This window comes from Parasteatoda tepidariorum, chromosome 10 (assembly GCF_982258835.1).
Source record: "Parasteatoda tepidariorum strain Cologne lab strain chromosome 10, Ptep-v5.0, whole genome shotgun sequence".
Classification (NCBI taxonomy): domain Eukaryota; kingdom Metazoa; phylum Arthropoda; class Arachnida; order Araneae; family Theridiidae; genus Parasteatoda; species Parasteatoda tepidariorum.
The window spans coordinates 63,151,899-63,178,355 of NC_141764.1; the positions used below are offsets into that span (position 1 = coordinate 63,151,899).

The 26,457-nt window shown below is 27.1% G+C and overlaps 1 protein-coding gene across 4 annotated transcripts in view; it reads right to left on the bottom strand.

Moving 5' to 3' along the window:
- Positions 1-26,457, bottom strand: part of LOC107442911 (cell adhesion molecule Dscam1) — a 165,388-nt gene that overhangs the window by 129,156 nt on the left and 9,775 nt on the right. For 2 of the 4 annotated variants that reach the window (XR_015429967.1, XM_087154002.1), the window contains exon 1: positions 8,431-8,906. The exons of the other annotated variants lie outside the window; for them this stretch is intronic. Coding sequence is in view for 1 of the 2 variants with exons in the window: in XM_087154002.1 (XP_087010128.1) it covers positions 8,431-8,479 (49 nt within the window). In the remaining variant the exon portion in view is untranslated. Of the gene's footprint in view, positions 1-8,430; positions 8,907-26,457 lie in introns of those variants that run through there. 4 annotated transcript variants of the gene reach the window in all.

Genomic DNA, 26,457 nt, shown 5'->3' on the forward strand with positions numbered 1-26,457 from the left:
TCGTGCTTAGACTGAGATTTTTACTACCAAACCTGAGAAAGTGAAAAATATTTTTGGATAAACTATTTTAACAGATGTAATTAGTCATATTTTTGAGACAATTATTGTATATTTTAACATATATATTTTCAAGTGCCTTTGCTGATATTTCAACTAGAAACGTGACATGAAGAACTATTTTACACAAATAAATTACCAAATTATATTTTCATGTTAAATATTAATTATATTTCGTTGTTAAGTATTATACTTTCATGGGTAGTACGAACTTGAAAAACAGTTTCGAAAATAAAGCACACTAACGAAAAATAATAAAATATGCATATGATGATAAAATAATACAAAAGATAGTTTATAATTTCTGAAAATATCAATACAGCTAGCAAAAACATTATATGTGTATATGCAGTGTTTTGTAAGCATGTTGTTTATCGCGCAGGATACATTTTCCTTATTTTTGAAAATGTTTTCAGAAGAGGATGGAAACGCATGCACAAATTCTGATACATATGATATCTGCCAATTGAACTCCAATGTCTCGAAAAAATATTTGAGACTTCTTTTTGTACCTTCGATTTAGTGACAAAACATATTTTCATAATACATATATTTCTGCAATATATTTGTAAAAGTCAATTGTCATTAGGCGAGAACATAGGATAAAAGTAAGAAAGATTTTGTGCTTTAAAATTTATTTACTTTTTTATTTTCGGGATTTTTTAAATTTCATATTACAATAACTATAAATTTTTAAGATTATGTTAGGTTAATATTAACTTAACATTATTTTTTACTTTTCAGACTTTTTAAATTTATAATACAATAACTACAAATTTTTAAGATTATGTTAGGTTAGTATTAACTTAACATTATTTTTTACTTTTCGGACTTTTTAATCTTATATTACAATAACTATAAATTATGAACATTATGTAATATTAAGATTAATTTAACATTATCTTTTTTACTTTTCAGACATTTTAAATTTATCTTACAATAGCTATAAATTCTTAACATTATATAAGGTTTAGACGAATCTAATTTTAAAATTTAATAAAGAAACGAACTTAGAGTAAGAAAAAAATCTAATATAACTAACGGTTATGTTCTTTCGGAAAATTTTTAAAACAAGAACAGTCATGTTTTTATAATTCTTAGAAACTATCAGAGCCGGTATCGCCATCTGTTGATTGATTGAAACAGATAGGAGTTTGCTTGCTAAGCAGATCATAACAAAAAATTTCGAAAATAAATCAAAATGGAAAGGAGCTTTATGCTTCATTTTATTTTAAAATTTTATTTTTATTTATTAGAGTGTTTCACTAAGTAACCTTACGGAATCAAAGTTCATTTAATGCTAAAATATTATTTAGACAAAAGAAGCAATTTACACTTATAAATAAAAGTTAAATATTCATTAATGCAAAATTCATAATGCAATCAATAATGTAATAAAATATTTATCATGCAATTTCAAATATTCATTAATGCAAAAACCTTCTCTTAAAATATGCTTCATTAAAAGTAGTATTCAGACGAATTCACGATTGTTTCCAAATATACGGATTTTGTCAGGTAAACTAAAATAATAATTTTTTATGCATTTTGTTTGTCTTTTTAATTATTTTTATTGTTTCATATTTAAATAAACTATAATAAATTAACCTTATTATACTAATACGGTTTTACAATTAAGTTTTTTTAACTATTTAATTCTGATTAAAACTGCTGAGCTTCATTTTATTTTTTTTCACAGAATCAGACAGCAGCTTTTAAAAATTTTGGAGCTTTTGTACTTTTAGACAAACACATAAAATTCGTGACATTATTTTAAAATTAATAGATTGTGATGAATTGTTCATCACTCTGTTCACAATAGCTTAAAAAACACGCCCTTATGTTAACATATTTTTTTCGAATAGCACTTAACAAGTTTACAAACTTTGATAACTGATTACAAAACTGTTTTCACCACTCAAATTCTGTCACGCGAATTTATTTTGTCATAAAATAATGAACAGATTTAGAATAGTCAGCTGAGGAAAAGATTAAATTTTAGTAAAAATCTGTAAATATCACTTAATGATTTCTCAATGTTAGTGACTCATTTAATTTAGATATTGTTTAATAATATTTTAATACTAAATTAAAACTTAATAAATTAAATTGACTTATATTGAATTAATTCAATGTCAGTCAAATCAAATCAAATCAAAATCAAAATAATAAATGTAAAATAAAATTTGAATGTCAATCAAATCAAAATAATAAAAAATTAATATAAATTTTTAATAAAACTCTATAAATAGTGCTTAACGAGTTTACTTACTTTTAAACTCATTTAATTTTGAAGTTTAACTCATTCAATTTAGAAATTACTTCCTAATACTTTAATACTAAATTTAATCAACTCATATTTAATTTAATAAACGTCATATGAGAGAAAGAAAATCCTTAAAAATTAATCTAAATTTTTGATAAAATTAATAAATAGTGTTTAACCACTTCTCACAATCAACTCATTTAATTTAGAAATAAATTCTTAATATTAAAATACAAAATTAAATCCACTTAATATAACGTATATTAAATTAAATAAACATCAGAAGAGAAAAAGAAAATCCGCAAAAATTAAGCTAAATTTTGAATAAAATATTTAAAATAGTTCTTAGCGAGTTTTCATACTTCTCTACTCATTTAATATATAAATTATTTCCCAATGTTTTTATATATGAAATCAAATAAACTTCAAAATACACTTAAATGTCTAAAATGCTATAAAAATATATATATATATATATAAGAATCTATTAAAATAAAATATATTAGAATACATAAGAATAAAATATATAAGAATCTTAGACATAAAAAAATAATAAATAAAGATTAATTTTTAGTTAAGATTTGTTAAAAATAAGATATTTTTAATTATTTCAATAACTTATCAGTTAAAGTCATACCTCACTCTCAAAAATTATTGATGAAACTCAGAAGAAATATTTATGAGACACTCGCAAAAATTATTTATGAGAATCATGAAATAAAAGTATCATATTATATTTCTATGTTAATTTTTATATAACTTTCTCTTGACTAAGAAGAAATACATCAAAGCAAATTGAGTCTGTCTTCCCCTATTTCTCCTGCATTACCATTTTTCTCCTTTGCCAGATGGCTACATAAAATGGCATCTATACAAAAGCTCATTGATAAAAAAAAAGTAAGAGCATCACGATAAATATAGAAGAAAAAAGAATATGTATCTAATCAGCAACACTTAGCAGATAAGGTTAAATATAAGGATATTTCTCACGCTGCGAAATGCTATATGAGGGTAATTTCTTCTAGTATTGTTATAATTCCCAGAAAAGCCCAAGCAACTTAAGAAGTAATTTCCTTATTTTTCTCCTCTCGTTTTTAGTTTATTAAAGGAATACCATAAAATTGATATTAAGACATATTTAATACTAACCAAAGGATTTAAACCATTCTATTATAAAATTCAAACAATTATTTTAAAGAAAACGAATTTGTTCCAAAAGATAGATTAATCCAGGATATCGATATAAGAAAATTTGAATTTTACTATATTGCGTCAAAAGAGTCAACAAAATTATCAGAGGCTTTAAGTGGGGACCCCACCCTGAATATTTCAAAAATTCGAAGAAAAAAATTTATTGCAACTTTCGACTCTTTGTGCCCTTTCTAATGTCTGTCTGAAACGAATTCTCGGTACCTTACTTCGTTTGGAAGTTATACTGGAAAGTAGAGAGTCGTCGCTAAGCAGGTAAAAAGGCCCATTCGGCCGGGTTAGGAGGGACGACATTCTTTTTGTGTCTCATCCATTCTTTTGACTGTATATAGAAACTTATTGTAGGCATTTCATTTATCGACCATTATATATATGAAATTAAACGTTTTCCCCTACCATAAGTCAAAACTTAAACACGTTTATCTCAAAACGCTGTTTTTTGACTTGGCCTAACGTTTTTTTCATGATCTATGAAACGAAATAAGCTGTTCTTCATTTTAAATTACGTAAAAATATAATCTTTGGAAAGTAGCATAGGATTTTTTGATACTTTTATATTTAGATTTTATATTAGTACTTTAATGAATATTTTTTCAATGAAAAACTTACCTTTTTTTAAAGTTGCCACCATTTTGGTAATTTTGCGAATATTAAAAAACCGCTATATGATACATTTTAGATAATGTCATTATGCTTCAGAAAATCTAAACAAAATCGTTTTCCTGTGTTTCAGGACTTCTAAATCCATGAGGCCAGAGAGGTGCTACTTTTTAATGACCAGCCACACACGGAGCTGCCACCAACTTATTTTTTATTATTTTGTAAAAGAAAAAAATTTTAAAGGAGACTTAAATTGTAGCTAAATAACTTTAAAAAAAACAAAGAGTCTCTGCATTGTCTTTATTACTTGAAAAACATTCAAGAAAAACGTTAATATTTTACCATCTCAGGGTGGGGTCCCCCCTTAAACTCTTTAAGGAAAGAGAGCTATCATAGGTATTATTATTTAGAAATAATTATCAGTGAGTGAATTATCAGCCATTTAGAATAATTATGAGTGAATAATTGAATATGGTTAAATCTTTCGAATTTATCTGAATCTTTTCAATTTTTACTAATGCATAAATTACCTCTTCCTGTCCATAGTTTACAGGAGGGATTTCGCCATATTATTATTTTAAAAAGTTAATAATTCTAAAATACTTAAAAAAAATTAAAACAAAGGTTTGGAAAACAATATTAAATGCGCTCTTATAAAAAATTGTATCTACATTATTATATATTGTGTTCCGCTTTTTTTCTTTTTAAATAAAAAGAAAAGAAAATCCAGTTTGATAAAATAATAAGTTAAAACGAATAGAATTATATTATTAGAGGCTATTTGGGGTTTATATTTTTAGTTAATAAATATGTAGAGAAAAGTAGGGGTGTGACGGGATCGTAGGGTGAAACCGGTACCCTCTATTATATCGAAATTAGTTCTTTGTTTAAGTGAATAAACTCTGAATTACAGTTTATTAGTCAAGAAAAATGACCAACTAAATTGGAGTGTAGATGTTGATTAATTCACGGCGTTTAAGTAGATAAATTTATTTTATTCCTTGAATTCTCTTATGTTCTTTTGTTTTTAAAGTAGTCTCATTTATTGGTCATTACAGATACAAAAATTATTTCCAGTCCAGTTTATTATGCGCTTACTAAAGATTCATACTTAAAACAATACGGATTTAGTCCGCTTACAACAATGTTCTTTTACATTTCGTTAATCTCTGCTCTCGGAGTAAGATTGTGTACCACCCGGTTTTACCCCACACCCTTGGTTTGAATCTAAGCTGGGCCCATGAAAGTTGCAAGAAGAAAATAATTGATTATATCACATGTAAATTACATGCATAATTTTCCTAAATTGTCATATAACATTGAAATGTCTGCTACTTTTTCACAGAAATTCTAGCATTTCTGAATTCCCCATCAAGTTAATATGTGTACCCCTTTTTATTCCAGTAGCGAGATTTGATTTTTTTTTCTAGAAGCAAAACAGTTATTAAAAATGTAGTTCATCTATGATTTTTAGAAGTGATGTATTTTTATATTTTATTTTATAACCGTCGTCGAACAGCCGACCCTATTCTTTGGGTTTGCGACTACTAGTGTTCAACTCTGTAGCTTTGTAATTTTGAACCCAATCCAAAAGACAAGGAAGCTACTGGATCAAGTATTGGGAGAAATTTGCCTTCGTGAAGGACTTTTTGATGGAAATAACCCGCATTTGCGTTACATGGAGAGGAAACCCACAAAATTCCCCCATGGTTAGCTTGACGACAAGGGGACTCTAACCAATGATCCGTCTACCACTGAGGATATTTTGCGTCAGCACTGTGGTCGGCGCAAGCCTGATGCGGAATTCGTATAGACCAGCCATCACGGGGATTCGAGCCCGGTTCACCTCGTTGGAAGGCGAACGCTCTATCACCTGGGCCACCACTTAAAACTGCTATTTCAACAAAACTTAATAAAATGTGCTGTGAATGCTTTGGAATATTGTACATATTGTATTGTACATAACTAAGCAATGAATATCTTGATTATCTGACACAGTTTCTAGATCGAACCGTTTATCTCCAAAATGCCGTTGAATCTCAGCTGCCTGATTTTCAATTACTTTTTACTGTAAACTGTTTTTAAAAATATTATTAGTTTAATTGCAAATACACACATAAGAAACAAATATTTCGAAATTGTTTAGAATTGTTTAGAAGAATTTAAAATTTAGAAAAGTCTTATTTTTGTTACATAATTTTTTCGTTACCTTATGATAATGATTTATTTGAACTCTTTAAAGTTAAATTATTACTTTTTTATATCTTTTAATAACAATAAACGATTCTAATTTTAATTTAAAGCAAAATATGGTAATAATAAACTTATAAATAAATAAAAGCTAGTGTGTTTAAATTTTCTTTAAAAATATGAACATTTAAATTTTAAAATAATTTTGCTGAACCAAACTAACTATAAAATAAGGTGTAATATTTTTACTGCTATTAAGATTCATTTCGATTAATATGTGGAATATATAAATTTGAATAAATATTTTAAAGCAAATATTATATATTTTTAGGTATTTCACGTATTGGTTTTTAATCCCATTGGAATTTTATTATTTAAATTGGAATTGGAATTTAATAATTTAATTAATTTTATTATTGAATATTTTTTAAATCTAGCTTTTGTAATAAATAATGATAATGGCAATGATAATAAAAACTTTCTATATTATTCTAGTTAAATACAATTTAATGTTTGAATAATGTTGTAATACTAATTGTTTTTTAAAATAAATAATTGAAGTGTTCATTTTTACATTATCTGGCAAAACCAAAATTTTGTTTAACTGTCAAATTGTGCTTCAAGTTACAAATTTACATTTATTCATTTTTATTACATCTTTTAAATATTAAAATACCAAACAATTTACTAAAATACTACAACATCAAAGTTGAATGTCAAGCATTTTATCTAATTTTGATATGGCATTCAGTATTTCGGATAAAGTATATTTTTTAGCTTGTTTCTGTACTTGCTATAAAATAAGTGGTCTAAACTCAAGTTGGTCCTGCTTGAACTTAAAAAAGAAATTAATGGTTGAATATTTTACAGTAAATGTTTGCGAAATAATCTTTTGAATCTGATTTTAAAATATGTAAGTTTTTCTTCAATCTACACAATCTTTTTTTATGTTTTTTCTACTTCAAGGCGATACATCTTAAATAGTATAACATTCAATTGCATATAGTTTATACAGATTTACCATTGGGCTCAAATATGCAAAACAGTTGCAAGAAATTCAGAAAACATATATTTCAGAAGTATTGTTTAATTTGTCTCCAGAAAAAAAAATTTTTGCTTTCGATAAATTATTTTTTAAAAGGAATAAAGATTAAGAAAAAGATACACTTATTTAATGTTAGAAATATTTCAATAAAATGGATTTTCAATGCTATTAGGAAATGCAAATTTCAATTATGTATATTTTTATACAGATATATTTTATACAGATAGAACTCAACCATTTAAGAATAATAAAGAAAATTCTGAGTACATATATTTCAGATGCATAACCTAATTTTTTTCAGAAAAGAAAAAAATATATCTTTAGTTTCATATATCAGTTAAGTTAAATATTGTGTAATTGTGTAACAACATAAAAACGAATTAAAAATTAAAAATAAGACACTCTATTTTCCCGTTCAAATTATTTTTGTCTTTTACTTTAATATTAAGGATAATAGCAGAAATACTGAAACAATTTTGAATTCTTTTATACATATGTATATAACTCAACTCATTTTTAGTTGAATAAGAAAATCTAGGCTTTAAGAAACTAACTACCCCAAAAAAATGAAAACAGAAATTTAAAAATTAAAAATAAGATACATTATTTTAACTTCAGAATTTATTTAATTTTTTTCCAGATACAAAAACAAAATTCAAGTCCATATCTTTTTAATTTTTTTACATTATATAAGTTAGTAACATTGTTTTTTCATTTTATTTCAAATGTAACAAATCTTTAAATTTATTAGAGAAGTCAGTTAAAAATTTTTGCTAGTTTATTAAATAGTATAACAGATTCAAAAAATCCAAGTCTTTTTAAAGATAATTTCAAACTATGAGCTCAGCCACCTTAATTGAACTTTTTTAAGTTGAACCTAATTAAATATAATAGTAGATGTAATTTATAAGCACATAATTAAATTTGTATAAAAAATGCTCTAATAAAATAAATTCATTTAATTGATCTAATCATTTTGCTTATTCAATCACATTTAATTAAAGTCATTAATTAAAAGTAATTTTTGGGGGATATATTTTTGTGATATTAAAACTATACTTACCGAATATAATTCCAGTTAGGAAAAAGAAGCATGCATTTTTATTTGTCATTTTATCCGAAAAGGATTCTTTTACTTTAAACAGTGTTCAAAGAAAAGGAAAATATTGATGAGTGTTAAAAAAACATCCGCAATTTATAATTCATACTGTTAACCAAAAAAAAAACAAACTTAAATTGCAAGAGCCAGCAAATTATTTCAAAAAAAAAATTATATATATGTCAATTTTCAATATTTTAGCAAAATGCAATTTTAATGTACTCCTGTAATTATTGCACTTTTCTCTTCCATAAATTAAAAAGCATTTGGGAAAATATTGCACGAACTGTTCAAGGTAATAGCAAAGTCAGAAACTTTAATCTCCGAACTATGTTCCAAAAGTTCAGTGAAATAGCAAATAAAGTTGTTTTCCCTCAAAGCACCAAAGTCGAGCGGGGAAAGTTATTTGTCTAACTCTCTCTGACGACCTGGAAGCGTCTGTTAGCGAATAGTTCGAATTTTCGCTCTTAGAATGCAGGGGGCGCTGATCTCGATCAACAACCTTTCTCGAAAGCTAACTCTTATTTAATTCATGAAAAGGGAAGGTAAATGCATTATTACGACTTGAGCTATTTATTCAATGGATGTATATCTTGCGTGTTTTTATTTATTTTTTAGTGATGTGGTTAGTTACAATTCCCTCAAATTGTAGAAACGTGGAGAAAATATGTTAATAAAAGAGAGAATTTGGCGTTGCTAAATTAACCAATTCCATTTGATTTAGCTACAAATTCCCTTCCATTGGTTAGATTTATATATTGTGTGACTAGACAAAGGAATGAAATTTTTGGGAAAAAAAAACGAAAGCTTTTTTAAGTTTTCATTTTTTCTTGTTATTTTAACAAACTTGTTATTTTAACAAACTGATCATTAAAAAAATGATATTTAAAAACATTTATTATTAAAATAAAGTTAAAATTAATATATATTCAACTATATTTCAGAGTAAAATGTTTCATTATACACAGAAATACATGCAAAAGTCATAAAATTTTAGTAACTTATATAATATAAGAAAAAACTAGTGATTATAAAAAATAGTTTAAATGTTTAATTTATATGAATTTGCGTTAGATTTGTAATCAAGCAAGAAATTGAGTTGAAATATGAATTACACTAGTGGTAGTATTTGATTGATTTTCGAGCCTCGTTTCAAGCAATAAATTGTGAATTGCTTTCAACTAAATGCATATTTGTTTCAAAAAAATGTGTTGCACAATAATTATTACATGCATATTTTATAAATGGTGCTCATATTTTTTATAATTAAAAATATAGCATTAGTATTATGAGGAGTACATTAAACTCTGTAAGTGATTTAGTGGATTTCAGTTCCTTGCTAAATCACATGCAGAGAAAAGACGTATGGTTAAAACTACCAGAATATGGTAAAATATACCATATGTCAAGCTCAACGGAAACACCAAAACGGTAATTTTAAATGAAATCCTTCGGTAATGACTTTGGTAAAATTTACAATGAAATATGATTTTATGGTATATGAAAAATTTGATAACTTTGGCACAGTTTAGCAATTTCATCACGATTTCTTTGACCATGGCATAAAAAACATTTATGTGGTTAAAATTACTTTTCAGTTTTGTATTTTTACTAAATGTGTGAAAATAAAAGTTATAATTTTGAAAACCAGAGCTTTTAGTAAACCGTTAAACGTTTCAATTCCATATAATTTGATCTTGATAACCAAAATTATAGGGTTTGCATACATAATCAGAAATGTATCAATAATTTTACCAATTATTTTGTAAATTAAAGAAATTTCAATGACCAATACCTTTTCTCTTAGAGCTAAACTGACAATAACGGCGAGTTTGACAATGCATTGTTTGGAAGTGAGCCGTGTTCGGAAGATTTTACCATTAACGCAAAATATTACACCGGAGTTTTGTATATCATCTAATAAATATCATTTAATTTTTTTAATTAGTTTAAATTTTTTGTTTTGCTAATCCTATAAAAACTGCTTTGAAATCAACTTAAATAATTTTATAGGAGTAAACGCGATTAATTCATAATTCTAGTTAAAACACCACATAGCCAAATAAATATCAAACTCAAACTTTTTCACCATTTTCATTGATAATTAGCAGTGTAACTAAGGCGACACCGAACTTAATTAGCATCAGAAAACTTGTCAAAAATGTTTCATTGATTGTGAAATAATTTTTAATTTTGATGAGCTTATATTTTTCTCAGGACTTTAATCAAATACTAACGAAAAACAATTTATGTTGAAAAATGTGATATAAAAAATAAATTATTGCTCTCTAAATATATTTGTAATAAAACTGTTTATTTTCATTGCAGATATTCAGTTAAATATTTATTTAAATTATGAAGTGTGATGATTAAAGTCATGGCAAAAGTATACGGAAATTAATATTTTGTCAATGATATTTCATAACTTCGTTTTTTATAAAATACGACGCACTGCACTAAAATATTTTAAATACTCTTTAAATCTACTCTATAAATACTCTTTTAAAACATTGTTGAAAAATATATATTTGGAAATATTATAATTTTTCCATTTATTATCTAGCGACTAGTCTAAAATAGTCGTTAAAAACTAGACATAATATATATTTCATCAACTTTTTTTAATCTTAACTAACATTTAAAAAAAATAATAAGACAGCTGGGAAACTAATTTAAGTATTTTTATTTTAGTATTCCATATTTTTTATAACTAAGGAATTATAAACTAATGAACTCATACTATTTTTTTCAAGAGAAAAGTAGTTACCGAGAACTTTACGAAGAACAAAAGTAAACGATGCTTTCATTTATTATTAGGATATTGAACTATGTTTATAATCTACTTTCCAACTGCTATGTTTTTCTAAAGGAAAGTATATATTTATTTTTTCTGAAATAGTTAAAATTTTAATTGAAGGACGGAGCTGTTTAATCTATCGTATTATTCCATATATATATATATATACGAGGGTTGCTATTTATATTTCTGGCCTTGGCAACAGTAAGTGTTGCTAGGCGACCGCAGACGATTTTAATCGAAAGTTTGATATTTTTAAACATAAATTCTGCAGACGATTTACCATTATAGCTTCATTTGTGTTGTTGACAGTAAATTGAAAAGTTCTTCTCTTTCAGAAAATGGAATTGAATCGTGAATACTTTCGCGCCATTATTTTTCATAACTTTCGACGTGGATTGTCAAGACAAGAGTGCTTCGATGAACTTAATTCTTTATTCAGCGATAAAGCGCCATCCTACAGCACTGCAAAAAATTGGTATAACGAATTTAATCGTGCTCGATGTTCGATCTAGGACGAATCCCGTGCAGGTCGTCCAAAATCCGTTGTTGTGCCAGAAAAGATCGATGCTGTGCGTGAACTGATAAAGCAAGATCGTCATGTGACATACCGTGAGATAGAGGCGTCTTTGGACATTAGTATGACTAGCATCAATAAAATATTGCATGAACATTTGAGCGTAAAAAAATTGTTCGTGTTGGATCCCACATAATCTGACAAACGCTCAAAAAAAGGCTCGTGTCGATTGGTGCAAGGAAATGTTGGAAAAATACGTTCAAGGTACATCAAAGGCTGTGTATAACATCTACACAGGTGACAAATAATGGATCTATGCATATGAGCCGGAAGCAAAACAGCAATCAACTGTATGGATCTTCCAAGACGAGGCAAAACCAGCAAAAGTTGTTCGAGGAAGAAGCAAATCGAAACCAATGATTGCCTGTTTCTTCGGCATTAACGGTCATGTGGCAACAGTGGCGTTAGAGCAACGCAGGACGGTCAATTCTGAATGGTACACGACCATTTGTTTGCCAGAAGTCATCGGAGAAATTCGAAAAAAGCAGAACAGGAGAATCATTCTTCATCATGACAATGCGAGCTCTCACACATCGACTCAAGCAAAGGCATTTATGACGGAGCGAAAGATCGAACTGATGGGTCATCCGCCGTACAGCCCTGATTTGGCACCCAATGACTTCTTCTTATTCCCACACATCAAAAATAAATTACGTGGACAACGATTTTCGACCCCCGAAGAAGCGGTTGATGCTTTCAAAACGCATGTTTTGGAGTTACCTCAATCGGACTGGAAAAAGTGCTTTGAAAATTGGTTCAAACGCATGCAAAAGTATATATATATATATATATATATATATATATATATATATATATATATATATATATATATATATATATATATATATATATATATATATATATATATATATATATATATATATATATATATATATATATATATATATATATATATATATATATATATATATATATATATATATATATATATATATATATATATATATATATATATATATATATATATATATATATATATATATATATATATATATAATGTTCAGAATGAAGATAAAACAAAGGAAAATTACAGAAAAATAATATAATTTTCATAATAATGCAATTCTTTTTTCTGTTTTTAAGTGTTATTTTCACTTATTTTGTTCTGTTTTTTTTGTTGTAATTTTCGTAAAATTTTTTTGAGTGCTCCTCACACTATTGTATTGATATATTTTGCTTTGGCTATATTGATACAATATTTAATAGCACTCTCTATGGCGGATATAAGGGTGTGGGCAGATGAAAAGATTATATCTTTTATTTTCCGGATTTTCTAAAAAATTTTATCCTTTTTTTTAGGATTATTTTATTTTTTTTCTTCTAGTTGTTAATTTTTCTTTTCCCCCCTTTTTTCATATGTCTGTAATTTTCCTTTGTTTTATCCTCATTTTGAACATATTTTATGAGTTCCATTTACTTGCAGCTTATGCGCAATAAATGAAACTTGTTGTTTTTCTTAATTTTCTTCGAGTTTTTTTTTGTAATTATTTATTTTGCCGTACATATATATATATATATATATATATATATATATATATATATATATATATGTATATATATATATATATATATATATATATATATATATATATATATATATATATATATATATATATATATATATATATATATATATATATATATATATATATATATATATATATGAATATCGAGAGAGAATATCGTTAACACCATTTAAATACCATTTTTAATAAAATAAATAGAATTAAGAGAATATGTTGTAATCTTTATTTATCCGAAAAACAAAGAGTTAAATTTTATCGAAATTTTATAAAAAAAACAATGGATTCCCAACTAATGTAATTAAGTCCTTTATAAAATCATTGAGTTAATTGTATGTTAATATTAATAAATTTACTAAAAACTTCCTTGTTTATCTATATTTTAACCATATGCAAGACCGATTTGTGGAAATCCTAGGCTAAAAATCTGTGTGAACAAACAAACTATGTTGCTTTTTTAATTGAATATTAATTTTCTAAATTCATTAAAATTGTATAATTAAATATTAAACTTACACATTATAAACTTTAAATTATCCAGTATAATATTCCTACCTTACGCACTTCCATTTTTGGGCAAATTCTAGGTAACTTACAAATCAAACGCGCTTCAATACTGCAGTAAAAACGCGACGTAAATGATCCCTCTATTTCTGCATTTGTTTTCATATTTTGTAATTTGGTAATCTTATTATGGAAATATTTATATATAAGTCATTTTTTAAAGTTTCCGGTACGTGTAACTTCAATTCGCTACTCGCTTTAAAGATTTCGTTCAGGGTTTTGCTCTCTATTTTCCGTTTCAGGAGTTTCTCACTAATTTTATTATGCAGAATCGCAAATAACACTACATTATAATAACGGGGCAGTAAGAAAGAACTGAATATGTGGAAAACACCTTACCGTTTTATGCTTTTATATAAGAAGTACAAAAATTACTTCTGAAGTGCTTACTACTTGCAACTTTTCCTAAAATTTTAAAGTTACTTTAAGCAAATTTTCAACATTATTTGCCAAATAAGATTAACTATGAAATTGTGAGAAAAAAAATTTAATTTGTTTTCCGTGAATTTTCAGTATAAAATATCTTTTTTAAAGACTCATATATTTCGAATTTATGATCAATTCATTTTTCAGTTTTTAAAACAAAAACTTTGCAATTCATTTTAAATAGCTCCAAAGTTTTCGTTCAATTTTACACAATATTTTTATGTTATAACAGAAAAATATAAGACAAAAATATATATTTTTTTTTTATAAAAAAAAAATTCATTACTTCATAAATAATTAAGCTAGATTTCCGTTTTCTAGCTTTATGTAGTTATTGCAAAAGACAACCACAGTAATCGATACAAGTTACAAGCTTAAAGCTTAATTTTCCAGCATACCGTATTCAAAAATACTTATTTTATTTTGTAATTTATGTCGGTCCCTCAAACACCTTTAAACTGTAAACGTTATTGCAAAGTGTGAAAATTTGCATGGAAAAGTTATTTCAAAAATCACAAAATTGTAATTGAAGTATTTTTTGAGAAATTCAAGAAAGTATTTATAACTGAAAGTGTCTCTTCCTTTATTGTAGGGTAGGGTATATATATATATATATATATATATATATATATATATATATATATATATATATATATATATATATATATATATATATATATATATATATTTTATTAAGGGTATATATATATATATATATATATATATATATATATATATATATATATATATATATATATATATATATATATATATATATATATATATATATTTAGATTTCAAAGAAAATAAAAGGAAAGATGAAAAATTAGTTAACTTCATACTCCCTTTAAAATAAGTTTAAAAATTATCAACTTGTTTTCAAGATTATAATAAACAAAAAATTCCAAATTTTTCAGTTTTATCGTAGAACCCTTTCATTTCGGTTAAAATTTAACACCACAATCTACATATAAAAATATCAGAATCTCTAGTTAATCTTAGATTTTATGGTGATGTTCTTCTCTCAATAACTAGCAAGCAATAAAAATCTAAAAAACCAGACTTCCTAGAGAAAGAAATCCTTACTTCGGAATGAAATTATTCGGTTAAACAGAAATTTCGTCAGATTTATAACCTTATTTCCCATTCTTTGCTTCGCTATTCTCATGTCTTCGTTATTGTCAGGATCCCAACAGAACATTTATTTCCATTTGTTTAAACCTTGTTCTTAACTTTCTTTAGAGAACAGTGATGTTTTAGGCTTCTATTTGTCTTTTTAACTTTTGTCAGATAAATAAATGTATTCAGGACGTACAAGAATGGAGGATAATCTTTCTCATTCTACGCCGGTATATAGTAAAGGAAGTATTGAGTTTTTCGGATCACGTGATAAATGAGCAGTCTTCAGATTTGGCACTCAAAATCCATCCGTAATCTTAAAGACTGCGCACACGTAAGATGATGTTCTTAAGGAACAATCTCGCAATCTCCAGGCAAAGCTTTCGAAGGATGTCAATTTTTGCAAGCGATTCCCAGGTGCATTGTGTACTCACTTTATCGCAAATATTGCTTCCTTCTTTTACTGGTTATCATCTGCTATCATTTCGCGCTTAACTTCATTTCGTTCTTTATGATTGCAAGCTTTTTCTTGACAAGTAGATTTTCATAAACTCAATAAAATTAAAGTCACAGTTATGCATGTTTCTTTTTTCTACATAGATGTATGAAATAGAATGTGTTTTCTACATAGATAGTACGAAAGATGCGCAAAACTAACGACCCTCCCCGAATAACTATTGATCTAATCATCGAAATTTCATGTTCATGGATTCATTATTAATGGTTCGAAGGTGAGACCTTAAATATGCTAATATTTAGTACATACGATAGTCCGAGTTGCAGGATCAAACTCGAAAACATACTTTCTCTGAATAAAAAAACAGTTTTTTGATATAAACGTACCTGGATTTTGATTTCGGACCCTAAAATATAGGAGGTAGCCGTAATCTGGGAAATATGGCGCCAATAGTTGAGTACTTATAGTGGTCTAAAGTTTGTACCCCTCAATATTAGCTTCCTTTTTTGCATATTTCGAGAGTCTTCAAAGCAAAATGAAAAAATTTTGGTCACAATTATGAAATTCGTTTATCCAAAGATATCCCATTATAAAAAATATTGATTAGTAAATGAATATTATTTTATTTAATAATAGTCGAAAAAAATTTAAATTTTATGTTGTAAAAAAATTTAACCATGTTAAAGAATGTAGTTTACCGTAATAATGTACTGTGGTAATGTACTGTAGTGAAGAATGTAGTTTTGTACCAAAATAGAAATTTGGGAGAAATAAATCTAACAGTTCCTGAGAAATCAAATTTTGAAAAATTTCATATTTTTAAGTCGTCAACAGCTCTAACTATTGAGTCTAAAACGTGAAGATCCAATCATTAAAGCAAATTTATTCTAGGTGCTCCATTGTTTTTTTTTTTTGAGCACTATAAACTTTATCATAATGCACTGCTAGAAATCTAAGTGACAGTTGAGTAATTCAAATCATTTGAATTTTTTTAAACTATACGAAAGAGCCAAGTGGAATCATATTATCTCACTGAGAAAGAAAGTACAGTCAAAACTATCAGTATGTTGTAAAATTTACAGTATTTCTGACTCTAAAGGAACATTAAAGAGATTGGTAATTTTTACCGAAGGGCTCTAGTAAGTTTAGCAATCTATATTATATAAAACGCTAATACGTACGTATGTATGTATGTATGTATCAATAAAACCGATGATATTTCTTTTCTCGCGCTGGCAACAGTTTTCATTTTTAATTGAGTGGATTCGGCGCGCAAGAGCACGTGGTGAGCAACCAGATAACAATAACCAGAGTAAACATTATCAGGTTGTTCAATTCAGGTTCATGCACTAAAAACATGACAATATTTAATTTAAACTCAATTAGGAATTAATTAATTAATTGAAGTGAGAATGCTTTAAAAGGCCGCTGTTGAATTGATATTTTTCTACTGGGAGCTACCTTGACGTCTAAAAAACGTTTAAGTGTTTGTATTGAATGCATTGAATTTTTTTATATTTCGCGTTTATTTATGCATTGAATTTTCACGCTTTAAAATGCAGAATATTAGTGAAGCAATATTTGATAATTTATTTTGCTAATATGTTTCTTATTTAGCTAATGTTTTGATTTTTTCACCATGTACAATCTAAATAGCTAATGTACTTTTATAAAGCCAATAAGAACATTGGTAGAATTCTTCTACATAAGTACAATACTATGTCTTTGATGATAAAATACTATGTCTTTGATGATAATATATTATGTCTTTGTGCTAGAACATTGTGTTCATTGGCGAGCGAGCGCAGCGAGCCATGGTTCACGGCGTGAACCACATAGGATTACGTAGCAATTCTCGGGGGTTGGCGAGCGTTAGCGAGCAGGGGGCGGAGCCTCCTAGTAGTCTTATTACACCAGAATTACGGTACGCCATCACTTTACAGTAATTTTACCATTTCGTTTTCTTCGTGCATACAAATTTGTCTTTCTTACTATTGCTTACATGCTACTATGACACAAATTGTACATGAACATATTGTAATTTAAAATGTTATGGATTTTAAGTAAAATTTTTTCGAAATTTTCGTGAAATTTTGGAGCTTAATACTATCGATTAATACCTTATATTTTGACTATATTAATCAGAATTATGCTGTATCTTTTTACTAGAAATAATATTACCGTACAGTCCTGTTACTTTACCGATTTTTTCTCCATGCAGGTATAAGTTTGTAATTTTTAACAGGTTTTTATAAATTTATATACATTTTAAATTCTCAATATGTATTTTTTAAAGCGAAAAAAATGAGATAGTTCTTCGAAGAAAACATATATTCTGATCTATAGGATTTATTATTAAAGTAAGACCATCAATGTTATATGATTATATTTTCAAAAGAAAAAAAGACCTATTAATCAGTAATAAAACCAAGTGCTAACTGCAATTTTATGTGTGTCCAAAAATAAATTGACTTTATCAAAAATCAAAGCATATTTTTTCACTTGTATTTTAACGAAAGGTTCTGATGTAGTACAAAAAAATTTAAGAATTCTCCCAATTAAGAGTAGGATTTCAATTCCGAAAGCAGTTCATTATGCTGTTATACGGCTCTGAGATTCTTGCCACTTAAATAGAACTTCTAATTAACATACCTAATTCTCAGCAGAAAAGATTTTTATCTCTTTCTTACCCACCATGTAGTTTTTTTTTGTAGTCGAAAGTCAAATTAATCCTACATGTAACAAAAAAAAATTGGAGTTGAAGATCAAACAAGGTCGCAAAACAGTAAAACATATTCTTTGAATAAGGATATGACTAACAATGCATCCAAAGTTAGAAAATGGAAAGAAAATGTCCTAATTAAGACCCCATATTAACACTTTTTGCTGAAAAATATGAAAGGAAATGTGAGTTTTTTGAACATTCTATAAATTAGAAATATTATAAGTGAGAATAAGTCATTTCTGTCAGTTTCCTGCAGTCTCTTCTCATTGTAGTTTGCAGCAGGAAACAAGAATGAAAAAATATTTTCATGGAAAACTATACATCACAGTTTTTTAATGAAACTTTAAAAAATAATTACTAGAACATTTCTATAATTAATAAAATTTAAAGCAAATTTATAAAACAAAACACGTTTATAAAACAGAAAACATTTAAGAGACTTACTTTATTGGAAAATTTCTATAATTTATAAAAAAGAAAATGTTATTTTTAATTTTTTTTTGCTGTTTATTTTGCTTTTAAAATAGGAAAAGAGATGTGAACATTCTTAGAAATATTACAATAGAGAATAAGACATATTTGTCAGTTTTCCGCAGTCTATTCTAATTGTAGTTTGCAGCTGGAAACAAGAATGAAAAAATATTTTTATTTAAAACTGTAATAACACTTTTTTATTGAATTTTCCTTTTTAAAAAAAAAATGGTTACTAGAGCATTTCTATAACTTATAAAACCGAAAATGTCATTTTTAAACTTTTTTCAGTTTATTTTGTTCATAAAATATGAAGAAAAAAAAAACTTGACATTTTAGAAAATTCTATAAATTAAAAATATTCTAAGAGAAAATTAATATCTTCTCTCAGTTTTCCGCAGTTTATTTTCAATGTTGTTTCCAGCAGGAAGCAAAAAGGAAAAATTGTTTTCATTAAAAACTACAATAATTTTTTTAATGAATTTTTTTAAAAAAATGGTTACTAGAACATTTTTATAATTTATAAAATTAATAAGACAGAAACTTTTGCTTTTAAACTTTTTTATAGTTTATTTAGCTTATAAAATTTACACATAAAGTATATTTGCTACTATATTTTACATATAATTGTTGCTCAAACTCCTTGAGATCTTTTACTAAAAGTGAATTTTTCTTTATACTAAAAAATTTGTTTACTGCTATGAATTACCTTTTAAGTTCAATCTTAAATTTTATTCTCCATTTTAATTCAACAGTAGAATCTTATAAACGTTATAACGCCAATTGAAATTTACTTTAGCTAATTTATTTCGAATTCAGAATTTGAATAAAATTACATTATTGTTGTTTAATTGGAAAATAAATAATACCTTTTACAAATTTTACTAATTAGTGAAAAATTCTGAATTAAAAAATTAATCCTTTCTTCTCCTAGAAGGATTTAATTTTTATTGAGTAGCTTTTATTTTATTTAACCGTTATTGAGTATTAAATGAAAACATAATAACAAGTCTTTTAAAACTCACCATAACGTATGAATGTAAATTCTAATAAATCCCAATAAAGAGATTTTATTAAACATTGTATTTTTCTCAATAAAACAAAATTCTTAAGAAACAGTAATTGTGTATACCATACAGAAAGGCAACGATTAATATTTTATTTTTTGTTTCTGACATGAGTTCAGTAAACGTAATGAGTTCACAAAAAATTTAAACTTTTAAAAGCAAGTTCAAACTAAAATATGTTTTTAAATTTTAACATTTTAGCCTAATAAATTACCCCTTGATGACAAATTTATTTTAATTACTCCAATAAACTTCAATTAGCTGTTTTATATTTTTATTAGAGAAGAAATAACAAAACTAATTAAATACTTTTATTAAAAGCATAGTTTAGCTTTAAAAATCCTGTCGTCTTGTTTTTTTTTATATCTGCTCTTAAATTTGTAATCCGATTATAGACGAAGTTAAAAATAATTTAATTGATTTTAAAAATTTCTTTTTTTTTTTTATTTCTGTAGCACATTTGTTTTATTGAGATATATTTTTACTCTTTTCGATTTTATTTAATAATTATATGATTAAAAATGTTAAAAACAGAAAAATGTGAACTTATAATTTTAAATTAATTATAATATTTTAATAAATATTTTCCAATAAATGTCTACCAAAGATTTTTATAGGTTGAGAACATGCAAGATAACCTAGTGGGGAAAACGGATGGATATTCATAATTCTGATATTACATATTACTGTGCTGGTAACTCAGAGGTCTAATAATTGAAGACAAGTTACATATCATCGGTGCGTTTTTAAGTCCTAACACAGCTCGGAGTGCCTGTTAACGAAAATATACAACTCAAAATGCATATTTTAGAAAATAGACACAGCTTAACATGAGCAAAAATGGACATATCGTTTTATTTTATTTTTTTTCTCAAAATTCGCCAATGTTTATTTTTAAAAATTACAACCAAATAAATTAATAATGCGATATCGTCCATTTTATATTTTATTTTATAACAGTCGTTGAACAGCAGTTTCATGGGTTTACGACTACTAATGTTCAACTCAGCAGCCTTGTAATTTGAACCCAATCCAGAAGACAAGGGAACTCCTGGATAGAGTATTGGGAGAAATTTTGCCTTCGTGGTGGACTTTTTGATGGAGCTAACATTCATTTGCGTTACATGGAGAGGAAGACCACGAGAGCCTCCCATGGTTAGATTGACGGCAAGGGGACTCAAACCCGTGATCCGCCTACCACTGAGGATAGTACGCGTCAGCACTGAGGTCGGTGCCAGCCGGATGCGGAATTCGTATCGACTGGGAGTCGAACCCCAATCGCCGAATAGGAAAGCGAACGTTCTATCCCCTGAGCTATCGCGGCTATTATCGCCCATTTGCATAAATGTTTTGGTACATTTCATTAAATAGTCCTTATTTAAAAAAAATTTAAAATCTACATTGTTTTAACAGGTTGACACAGTAAATTTATGATAGTGTTGTTAAATTTTTGTTTTAATTTAGAGTTTTAAAACTCGCTTTATCATTAATTTTTATAGAATGCGACGATATTTTACAGAAGGCTTAAAATGTTGCGTCTGTCAGTAATGATTATATTTAGAGTTTAAATAATTAAGGAAAATGTAGCACGCAATTCCTCATTTATCTCTTAAATTTGGGTGGAAAACAAAACAAAGACGTCTTTTTTGCTGTTCCAACATTCTTTAAAGCGCATTGACGTAAAATCACATAAATGCTTTGTCCACATTTAAAAACCCACTGAAGATATGACGAGAATGGCAAAAGAAAATTTCAGAAAAAAACAGCGTATGGTTAAATGTGAACTCATGGATTCCACTATTTCTAACTAAATTCAGAAGAGTATAGACGCACTGATGAAAAATTCTGGTAAAATTACCGTACTGTATGGTAATTACATTTCTGATAAAAAAAAATTCTAGTTAATAAAACTGAAATACACGGTAATAACCATTCATTTGGTAATTTTTTTCTTTCATATGGTAACCGTTAAATGTTAATAAATAGTTATAGTTCCTATTACTTCCTATTATTAGTTCCTATTCCTTAATATAAAAATTACTGACCTTTTTGTTGTTCTATTAAACATAGAGCCAGAAACGGTGAATTTTATCTTGGTCTGGTAGTTATGTAAATCTAGCGGCTAATCTGCGGGGATAAAATCTGGTAAGAATCAAAGAGTGATTTTAAGTGTTTGTCAGTAATCGCGTGTTAACACAATGTTATGTATAGTGATATATGTTTAATATTGATTTTGGGCGAAGAAGAGCTTCTTGCCTTCAGGATAAAAAAAATTAAATAAAAATATATAAAGGAAAGCACAATCTAACCCAAAGAAGTTTCGATAGTACTGAGCATATATGGCAACGTTACTTTTAAAAAGTAACGAGTAAAAGTACAAGTATTTTTAAAAAAAGTAACGAGTAAAAAGTAAAAAGCTCTTATTTTTAAAAGTAACGAGTAAAAAGTACAAGTAAAAGTACAAGTACTAAACAAAAAAAGTAACGTTTTAAAAGTACATTTTTAGGAAATCGAAAATTCAAAGTAACCTGAAATTTTATTGAATAATATTCTTATGTTCTTTAATGTTTTTGCAAAATTGTTGTTATTTATTTAATTATTTTTAATTCTGAAAGTCATGGATATCAATTTATTTTTAAATTCGGAAGAATATTATAATATAATCGTATAATATAATTTTAAAATCAAATATAATTTTAATATCAAACTTTTCATGGATTTGCACAAGAAAGAAATTTTATCTATTGATTTTAATTTTTAGTTTATTATTTTTATTTATTTAAATTACCATTGATTTAAAATTGTTTTACACTTTAGAAACGCGTTTTAAAAGCACAAACATAAACAAAGCAAACACGGGGTGATATACAGATAGCTTTGTGATCTTTGAGCTAGTAAAGATAAATCGAATGTGCAGTACAAGTTGAAACAGAAGGTAATTAAACACGAAGTTAGCTGTGAATGCATAGATATATATTGCACATTAATTTTATAAATTAAAAAAACCACAAGCATTTTTTTTTTAAATTAAATTTTTTTTTTATTTTTTTTTTTTGGAAAGCTTACCGAGTAAGTAACGATTACGTAAAAAAAGTAACGATTTCATTCGATATTTCCGTTACAAATACTTGTACTTTTTCCCTAAAAAAGTAACGAAAGTACAAGTAAAAGTACTAAATTTGAAAAGCAACGAAGTACAAGTAAAAGTACGTACTTTTTACTTGTACCGGCGGTACAAGTAACGAAAGTAAAAGTACTGCCATATATGGTACTGAGGCAGACATTGCTGTGTCCTGTCTATCCGCAAGAAGTTAAGAATATAGCCTCAAACTACCGGATGACTTTTTTGATTTTGAGAAAGGATTCCAATGCTTTTTGATGAAACTGAAAAAAGTCGGGTTTGTGTACAAAATATGTGATTATTTCATATCTCCACTGGATCAAAAAAATAAAAAATAATATCTAATTACGGTCACTCATTTTTTTCTAGCTCTTTTAAACTTACTGTAAAAGAATGACCAAGTGCTTAAATTTCCAACATGGAAAACAAGTTAGTGTACGCAAGCGATGATATCCTAAAATACACCTTTTCACACAAGAAAATTACTAAATAAAATTTGATTTCTATATCAATGCAGTATGGAAGTAAGTAAAGAGTAACATTAAATCAGTGCTGTGTGGAAAGACTTACGTCTGTTTAAATGACATTAAGGAACAAAAAGAGGTGTCTATATAGCCAAGCATATAATACAGAGATGTCATCTAATAGTTTGAGAATAATTTTATTATCTGTGACTTTTGTGAATAATTACGTATGTACCCAAATCTCTCACTCATTATGCTAATTTTCCTCTTAATAAGGACAGGATTTGCGCTTTTAAGAAACTTAATCCTTATAATTCAGTTTTCCTTATATTCGGTTTTCCTTATATACAGTCTAGGGTTTGAAAATTACCTGTCTGTTTTTATTTTCATTTAGTAAAATTTTTAACCATTTTTATCTTTTGTCGGTTTCATTTTCCTTCTAATCACCTCAATCGGTTTATGCTATATTTTTAAGAAAAGGAAGAAAAAAAACCGAAAGTATAAATTTATCCCATAACAGTCGCAGCATATTTCATTAAGTTCTGTTAAAATAACAGTTTTGAGCCTTGGAGGCTCAGAAGATTGACCGTTCACCTTCCACTGAGGTAAACAGGGTTCGAAACCCAGCGATGGCTAATCGATATGAATTCCGCATCCGCCTTGCACCGACCACATTGTTGACGTAAAAATATCCTCAGTAGTAGACGGATCATGGGTCAAAGTTCTCTTGCTAACCGTGGGAGGATTTCAGGGTTTCCCTCTCTATATAACTCAAATGCTGGTTAGTTCCATCAATATGTTCTCCATGAATGCAAAATTTATCTCAATACTTGATCCATGACTTCCCTTGTCTTCTAGATTGGGTTTAAATCTATAAGACTACGAAGTTGAACATTAGTAGGCCTTAACCCAAAATTGGATCGGCTGTTCAATGACAGTTATAAAATAAAATAAAATCACAGTTTTAATAACCACCAACAATGTAAACATTTAGCTATATTTCAAACGCCATTTTAGAAAGTTAAACTTTTCTTTAATTTTTCCAATTTTAAAAAAATATCAAAAATTACATTTACATAATTTTATTGAGAGCCATAAATTTAAATTAGACTGGCTAATAATGGTCCAGTGTCCTCGTTGTTGGCCAGCATAATACTCTCGAATTCCGGATAGCATTGTATTGGTCTGTATATAACTCATAGAACTTTTTATATAGAACTGATCTAGATCCCCACCTCTGCAACAACATCTTCATTGGAGTCCCAAATAATCTCTTCTAAAAGAATTAAGCATCCATTTCCCCCCCCCCAAAGTTAATTAATTCCAGTATGTAATCCAACAAGGCATCTCTGGTGAGTCTTTTCCGGCCTCTGGGAGGCCTATTTTTCCTTATTTGAGTGTTTGAAATCCGATGTTCCATTGATCTAGGCTTAGAGTACCAGATCGCCATTTTAACATGTCATTCACCACAAGTGGAATCTATCGCAAACTTTGACTTCTCAAATTTATACTTTTTCCTTTTCAATTCTAATTTAACACATCTCTTTGCAATTGCCCATGCGATTACCTTTCTAAATTCATATAATTTTTATTTCCCGGTGGTCTGGTACTTTTTCTATAGTTATCATTCTAAAATATGTCTTAACTTGGGTATAGGCTTTCGCTATGTTAAACATAGTCACTTCGTAAACGCTGACTTTGTACACTAAAATTAATATTTTTTCGTTAATATTTTTATCCAAATGTTTTAATATATATTTCTCCCAAATGTTCGCGAATGAGCGATATCTTTCTTTCAATTTTATTCCCACCCTGTGATTTTATATAAATTTTTAAAGTAATTTCACTTTCCCATTGTAGATGATGTTCTATTCTCCATAACAAAATCAAAACAAACCATATGAAGAAAAATACAGTTAAGTTCTTCTCATCACGCCTGACCAATCTTTTCTTAAATATTATTTTTTCTAATCGTTACTTTTCTTCATAGTTCAATGTTGACATACATCAATATCGAAATCAGTGTTTACAATCTCATTTAATATTGTTTTGGTTCCACGTAGGTTTATCCAATGCTTTTTCTACTTATTTTACACATATGTTAGGGCTTTATTATTTCTTATATATAATTTCATACATGTTTGTTATTAAAATGTTTATTTACAGTGTCTCCGTTTTTTTAATCTTTTCTACTTAGCTTAGTACAATGTTATCTTTAATTAATCCACATATCTTAGGGTTTTTTACCTTTATTTTGCTTAGCGTTACTTGCTTGATCATTAATATTTGTATTATCACTAGAAATTAAAATTTTTCTAATTGACTATCCCTGGCCAAGTGCCAGTCAATTTTAGACTATTTCCTTTTTAATGTATATTCATGCCATAATAATAAGGATTTGCATTTATTAGTTTAATCTTATAGTCATCTTATTTTCTGTATACTTTACACAACTCAAGCTCAAAATAAATTGGTATTTTCCCACACTGGTTGGGGTTAATTTTCTAAAGTACCACTATATTGAATTTCTCTTTCTAGCATAAATTTCAGTACTTACAGTTTAGATTTTGTCTGATTGTCACCATCAGTTGCTCATAAACCTGCTTTTCATTCTTTTTACCCCACATACGTTGGGGTCATTTGTTAATTTCTCCTATAC